This window comes from Ammodytes marinus (genome assembly GCF_949987685.1).
Source record: "Ammodytes marinus genome assembly, chromosome: 2".
NCBI lineage: Eukaryota > Metazoa > Chordata > Actinopteri > Uranoscopiformes > Ammodytidae > Ammodytes > Ammodytes marinus.
In genome coordinates this window covers 34,789,673-34,797,370 of record NC_137231.1, presented here as the reverse complement: position 1 = coordinate 34,797,370, position 7,698 = coordinate 34,789,673, and the positions used below count along the sequence as shown (strand labels likewise).

Sequence of the window (7,698 nt, the reverse complement as noted above, 5' to 3'; positions counted from 1 at the left end):
TAACCTAATCATTTATTTAAATGATAACTTGAAGCAGTATTTTTGTATATTTAAAAAAATATATTTTAATACATTTTATGTGTATGTTTCATTCAATTTGAAACACTTGCTGAGTCGCTGACAGCTAACAAATAGTCAACTGTTTAAACTCATGTTCCTTATTACAAACAAGCAGTTTATTTTTTTGCATTTTTCCTCTTAATTGAGAATCGAAACCAATCAAAACAGTGATTTTAAAACCGAGGAACGTATCGAACCGTTACTTTTGTGTATCGTTACACCCCTAGACTCTTTGCATGCTGAGTTTCTCTCTCTCTCTCTCTCTCTCTCTCTCTCTCTCTCTCACACACACACACACACACTCTCTCTTTCTCTCTCTTTTTCCTCCCTTTCTTCCTCAGCTCTGCTCCTCCTCGGTAACCCTCTCTATGACATCATTCTGCTCACTTCCTGTCACATGACTTCAGGCTGGCTGGGCGGTAAGAGCTACAAGGTGTGAATTCAAAAAATAATAATAACAATAGTGTAAGAGCCAATAAGCAAATCATTGATTAAAATAAATGTAGTGTGTAGAATATTTTTTTTAGAACAGACTTGATACGAATGGAATATAATAAATATTCAAAAGTATGTTTTAATTAGTGAATAATCACTTGAAATAAAAGCTGCTGTTTCTTTCATTTGTTGCACCGCCATGTTTCTACAGTAGCACAGAACGGACAAACTTAAAGGCCTTACACGTTTTTATATATAGTTGGCGTCCTGGGGAAATGCACCTGTTGGAAGACCAAGAAGAAGAAGAAGTACTATAGAATAAATAACTAAATACATCTTCACCTCATCACTTGATATTGTGGAAAGACTTGAGGCAGTGGTGGATGATGCCATCTTTAGTAACTAGCTTCTTGTCCATGAAGGCCACCATAGCTTCTGTAAATTCCCCCAAAGGGAGGGGTTAGCAAGGGAGCGTTCACCATTTAATGCACTAAACATTCCGATATTACACACTGTAGCTTTAACTGCTTGTTGATAATAACAAGAAAGTTGTGGAACACTGTTTGAAGTTGAAAAGTTACTGTTTCACTGTTGTTGTTTACAGCAGCAGGGCCCACAGTTTGGTTTACAAACATATTCTAGTCTTACGTTTGGTTCCAGGTTCCTCATAATATATTGGTTTGATTTAAGATGATAGAATTATTCAATACTAAGAATTACATGTAGAGAAAATATGTTTAGTAAACTAACTGCAGGCTCTGTGAATGTAAACAAAACCCCCTCCTCTGAAACTACATAGAGCACTTTTAAACAATTAAAATTCAAAATATTAATAATATTTTCAAGCGTGCAAGGAAGCGTTGACATCTACACTTTCACCGCTAAATGCACTAAATATGCCGATATTACACACTGCAATAAAAGACTTGCACTTGAATTTTTTTCCAGCGTGACAAATCCCTCTTTTCTGAAACTGCATAGTGCACCTTTAAACAATTAAAATTCTAAATATTAATAATATGTTGAATTTTTTTAATTTTTCCAGCGTGCGGCGGTGGCTACGCTGAGCCCGATGTGACCCAGTGCACCCCCCACCAGTGTTTCCACAGCAACGCGCCTCACTACGCGGAGACGGACATCGTGCGTCTGCAGGGCGTAACCGGGAGCAACATGTACGCTGTGCCCGCGCTCACCGTCGACTCTCTGACACGCAAAGACATCTCCGCCGCTGAGTTCCCACGGCAACAACTACTGTTCAGAGAGAAGCTGGGGGAGGGCCAGTTTGGAGAGGTGAGGACACACACAGGAACACAGAGAAACACACACACACACACGTGAAGAAACACACACAAACACATGTGAACAAACACACACACACACACACACACACACACACACACACACACACGTCAGACGTTACTCACAGACAACAACTACTATTCAGAGGAAATGTTTTTATTACTTTTTTTGTGTTTTTTAACAACAAAAAATCTATTTCATATTGTTATTAATATCTCGTGGTGTGGGAAACTGTTTTATAATTACACATTGTCGGGAAATATTGACTCTTTAAAGGTTGAATTGGTTTTAGTCCAAGCTTGGAGGAAAAATGTGAACTGTGAAAAGTTGATTTTCAAAACACTAACAACAACAGATGAAGATAATTTTTTTTATTTATTTTTTTATTCAGTACATTTGACACTAAAACCAATTCAACCTTTCTTATCTGGCGAATGGAGGGGATTTAAAGGTGCTGTAAGCGGAATGGTTCTTTTAGCTAACTTCCTGTCAGTTACTGCAGTTAGCAGTCCCCTCGCTCGTCCCTACGTCAGCAAGTTATCTAGCATCATCTCAGATCCATAAGTGTGATAAAACATGATAAAAACCATCAAAACAGACATTGGGAAGGATTTTTACCTGCTCCGCCATTGTAGGCACATACACATTCACCCATCTGTCGCTCTGCACATGCACCGGCAGTGAAACGGGTGCCGGTTTGTAGCGTTCTCTCTTCTGATTGGTTATCAGTAGTGGGATCTCCGAAAAGTTTATTTGCCGATTACATGCAGAGCGGGTGACTGAGAGATCGGCGTTATGAAACGTGCACACTATATAAGTAATTACTGTATGAATAAAGAGCGATTTAACACTTATATTAACATGAATAAATCGCTTACTTCACCTTTAACAAAATTACAAAATCAAAACATCAATAACTTTTAACGTCTGTATGTGTATCCCTGCAGGTGCACCTGTGTGAGGCCGAGGGTCTGCCAGAGTTCCTGGGTGAAGGGTCTCCTCTCCCCGACAGAGAGCGCTCTGTCCTCGTGGCTGTTAAACAGCTGAGAGCCGACGCTACCAGCCAAGCCAGGTATCTGTTCATTCCACACTGTTACCATGATGAGCACTTTATAAAAGACTCATACGGACACACTGTTCTACACATTAACTTATTGTGTTTTAAGGTCAGACACTGCTGGCAAAAACATTGTTATTTTCAAGCACTTCTCAATTGCTTTAGATTAGTCTATTTTGCTTCCATAACATGTCTTCGTTCATGTAAATAAAAAGATCCAACATGTACATGTAGGTGTTTATTTGACTAAACCTCGTCTGTACATTAAGCCCTGTACATATTATTTTTTGATTTATAAAATGAAAAAGGCGGTATCCAAAAACTAACTTTGTAATACAAAAAAAAAATCAACTGGCAAAGTTCATGATGATATCTTTACATACATTTTTTTACCCTATTCCCCTGCAGTGTCTAACCTTAACAAAACATGAAATCTACATCTATAATAAATGTGTAAGATGCTGTAAATGTGAACACTATCAGTAAGATGATAACCTATTTTTGGTCGTACAATAAAGTGTATTTATATATATTTAATAAAAAAAAAAGAAAAGCTGAAATACTCTCATAATACAATTTCTCTTTTATATTTTCCAGGAACGACTTCTTGAAGGAGATTAAGATCATGTCTCGTCTGAACGACCCGAACATAATCCGCCTGCTGTGTGTGTGTGTGTCGAGCGACCCTCTGTGTATGGTGACAGAGTACATGGAGAACGGAGACCTCAACATGTTCCTGTGTCAGAGAGAGATCGAGAGCACGCTCACACACGCCAACAACATCCCCTCAGTCAGGTTAGTACACAGACAGACAGACAGGCACGCACACACACACACACACACACACAGACAGACAGACAGACAGACAGACAGACAGACAGACAGACAGGCACGCACGCTCACACACGCTAACAATATCCCCTCCGTCAGGTTAGTACACACAGAGACACACACAGACAGACAGACAGACAGACAGACAGACAGACACACGCTAACAATGTCCCCTCAGTCAGGTTAGTACACAGACAGACAGACAGGCACGCACACACAGACACACACTCACTCACTCACTGACACACACACGCTCACACTCGCAAACAACATCCCCTCATTCAGGTTAGTGGCACACACACGAGAGACTCATGCACACACACACATAGACAGACAGACTGATTTTTTTTCGTTTTGTGAATTGGTTTGATGAAAATTCTTTCTGGCATGACTCTATCTACCCCCCCCCCCCACCACTCCCCTCCCTCCCTCTCTCTCTCCAGTCTATCCGACCTGCTCCACATGTCGGTCCAGATTTCTTCGGGGATGAAGTATTTAGCGTCTCTGAACTTCGTGCACCGAGACCTGGCCACGAGGAACTGTCTGCTGGACCGACGTCTCACCATCAAGATCGCAGACTTTGGCATGAGCAGGAACCTCTACACCAGCGACTACTACCGCATCCAGGGCAGAGCAGTGCTGCCTATACGCTGGATGGCCTGGGAGAGCATCCTGCTGGTGAGATACACCTGCTTTTAATCTGTCTACACTTGACTTTTGTCGGGCGTTTTTAGGTCTTGTCAGATTTGACTCACTTTGGGCTCATTTTTAAGTCTTTCATCATGGATTCCCAGTCGGAAAGTTGAGAATCTGTTTTTTTTTCAAAGAAAATATGCTTTTTCAAACCCCAGGTTTTTACCTCCAAAGAACAGGTTTATCACAGGTGTGTGCAAAACACTTTATTAATGGGTGCAACTTTTTTTGTACTCACAAAGTTTTGATATTACCCCCTAGCAAATATCTTTTGTGCTCATTGTCATTATAAAGGATAAAACATTTTTTTAAATTCGCCTCTACATTTTTTAACCTATTCTTAATTTGTTTTTGTTTAAAGAAGAGCCCTTATTCTTAAATTTCATTGACAATAAGGAGATTCTGATTGTTATTGTATTCCTCTGCCCCCCCCCCCTACAGGGTAAGTTCACGACAGCGAGTGACGTGTGGGCGTTTGGCGTGACGCTGTGGGAGATCTTCACCCTGTGTAAGGAGCAGCCGTACAGCCTGCTGTCTGACGAACAGGTCATAGAGAACACTGGAGAGTTCTTCAGGAACCAGGGACGACAGGTGAGGGGATCTAACACACCTGTCTGTCTGTGTGTCTGTCTGTCTGTCTGTCTGTCTGTCTGTCTGTCTGTCTGTCTGTCTGTCTGTCTGTCTGTCTGTTTATCTATCTATCTCTCTATCTGTCCATCCATCTTTTCAGATGTTGTTCTAAACTTTTTTTTTTATGAAGTAGCCTACTAGACAAATTTACAATTGACAGAGACAGAAATCAACTGTCATTGTCTTTTATTTCGTTTGATAAGGCTCAATAAGGCCACAGTTACCTTTGTCGCCACCTATTTAGCAAGTATAGTTTTTAAATAAATTTTATTTTTATTTTTAATTTTTTTATAATTTCGGTCCTTGCTTATGTTACTACTTACTTTTCATCCCCTGTACTTTTGTAAAGCGTCCTTGGGTTTCTTGAAAGGCACAATATAAAATGACGCCATTATTATTATAAAAATATCACTTAACTTTCTTATCTCTTGTATATCTCTCCACCAGATCTTCCTGTACGGTCCTCCTCTCTGTCCTCCTTCCCTCTTCGAGCTGATGATGAGATGTTGGAGTCGGGACATCCCAGACCGACCGTCCTTTGAGGGCCTGTACCAAGCCTTAAAGCCCCACGTCAACCAGTGAGCCCTGACCTGGGCTAAAGGGATAATGCACCACTTAGGCTCTCTACTCTGCACAGGGCTTTGTCTTTCTACGGACGCCTTTAAACAACAACAGACTGATAAAATGGCGTTACAAGAAAAAAGAAAAAGACTTTGATTTTTAAAAAGCATTCAACATTTTTCGTCAGACTTTTTTTTCAAGATCAAAAAATCCTTTCTTTCGCTAGTGAACAAACATTTTCTAAGCTTTTTTTAAAGATCTCTATGGGTTGCTGATTTCACGGTTTAATCTACGTACGCCTGTTAAAACAACAGACAGATAAAATGCCGTTTCAAGAAGGAGTTGCAATCGGAAAGAATGAAAAACTGTCGTCATAAAGTTTGGTTTTCAAAAACTTTTCGTCAAACTTTTTCCGAAATCAAAAAATCCTTTCATTCACTAGAGAACAAAACATTTCTAAGCTTTTTTAAGATTTCCATGGGTTGCTGATTTCACAGTTTAATCTACGTATGCCTGTTAAAACAACAGACTGGTAAAATGGTGTTTCAAGAAGGAGTCGCAATCGGAAAGAGTGAGAAACTGTGGTCAGAAAGTTTGGTTTCCGTCAAACTTTTTCCGAGATCCGAATAATTTCTATAGCTAGTGAAGACAGATTTTTTTAGGGAGGTTTTTTAAAGATTTCTATGGTTTGCTGATTTCACAGTTCTATCCATCAATCTTTGACCAAAAATACGTCTTGCCGGACATTTTCAACCTATCTTTTTTTATGGTGCCACTTTGTTTTTAAAAATTTCTATAATTTTTTTTATTTTTTATTTTTGGGGAGACATTTATTTTCCAACATTATTTCCAATTTTATTTTATTTTTATTTAAAGTTTATTTTTAAAAAAAATACAATTTTTTTTTCCAAAATGTTTGCCAAAACTTTGTTTTTAACATTTTTCAATTTTCTTTAAAAAAAAATTATTTCATTTTCGAATTTTTAAAAAAATGCCAAAAACTGGAGGGACTTTTTGGTCTTCTTGGTACTTTTTCTCTCCTGTCCTTTCCTGTGGTTTTTAAAAATTTGCATTATTATTTTTATTGTAAAGCACTGTCTGTGTCTCTCAGTTATTCATGTTCAATCATATATTAACCCACACTGGAGCTAGGGCTAGGGTCAATCAAATTGTAGTGTAGTTAATATTGTAGATTTTTATTCTATTTTATTTGTTATTTTAAAGGTGCTACGAGGAACTTTTAAATATTTCTGAAACCGTCTTAATTTTTCCTCTGATGATCATAAATTGTAACAGCAAACGAGACCATCAGTGCGAAACAATTGCTATTTTTAAATAGTTTTTCTTAATGCCTTTGTCATGGGTATACGCTCACCCAGGAACAACAGTCGGCGTGGTAAAAACACTACCGCTTTTGTCCAAAGGGGGGCGCTAGAATCAACACGATCTTAAAGTTCCTCGGAGCACCTTTTAAATTTGAACAGTATTTCACTTTTTATTGGGCGATTATTTGGGGGAATATACGGTTAATGTGTTCGAGCTGAGGTGCCCAGTGTTGAAACCTGTGTTAGATTGGAGGCACTTTGAAACCAGCTAATAAAATAAAATATGTCTTGTGCCTTTTATTGATGCCAAAGAGAAAGAAAGAGTGTAAGTAATAAAAAAAAATACAATTAAAGTTGTAAAACACATCATTGTCAATGGTCTTTTGGATATCTATATCTCTATCTCTATTCAATTAGTTTGGGTTAATTTCTTTTTTTAAATAGATTTTAATGAGCAAGCACGTATGAGAAATTTGAGGGTGCATCATCAAGGTCTCCTAAAAGGTCCCTAAAAATCCAGAGATACCAAACATGTCGAGCTTAATTTCGGGTAAATGTTTATAATATAATTTAGACTGAGTTCGAAAGCCCTACTAACGTCCTACTCATACTAAGTTTGACGTCGATTTGAGTATGTTGTGGTTGTGTATGCGAGTTTGTGTAGTCAAGAAATGCCCGGATGAGTACTAACTTCCGGGAACATTTTGTGTTTGGATCGATAGGTTACCTACTTTTCCTACTCAACCGCACCACAATGCATTGCGTCTTTTCAAACGACAGAAGGTTTTTTTTAAATTCATTATAGCT

The 7,698-nt window shown here is 38.5% G+C and overlaps 1 protein-coding gene across 1 annotated transcript in view; it reads left to right on the top strand.

Annotated features, from left to right (window-relative positions):
- The window catches only part of ddr2l (discoidin domain receptor family, member 2, like), a 29,880-nt gene extending 22,631 nt beyond the window's left edge, over window positions 1-7,249 (top strand). Inside the window, exons 14-19 of the mRNA XM_080048198.1 lie at window positions 1,541-1,785; window positions 2,742-2,866; window positions 3,449-3,646; window positions 4,126-4,360; window positions 4,817-4,966; window positions 5,453-7,249. Coding sequence (XP_079904324.1) covers window positions 1,541-1,785; window positions 2,742-2,866; window positions 3,449-3,646; window positions 4,126-4,360; window positions 4,817-4,966; window positions 5,453-5,587 — 1,088 coding nt within the window. The 3' untranslated portion in view covers window positions 5,588-7,249. The remainder of the gene's footprint in view (window positions 1-1,540; window positions 1,786-2,741; window positions 2,867-3,448; window positions 3,647-4,125; window positions 4,361-4,816; window positions 4,967-5,452) is intronic.
- Window positions 7,250-7,698: the final 449 nt, after the last annotated feature.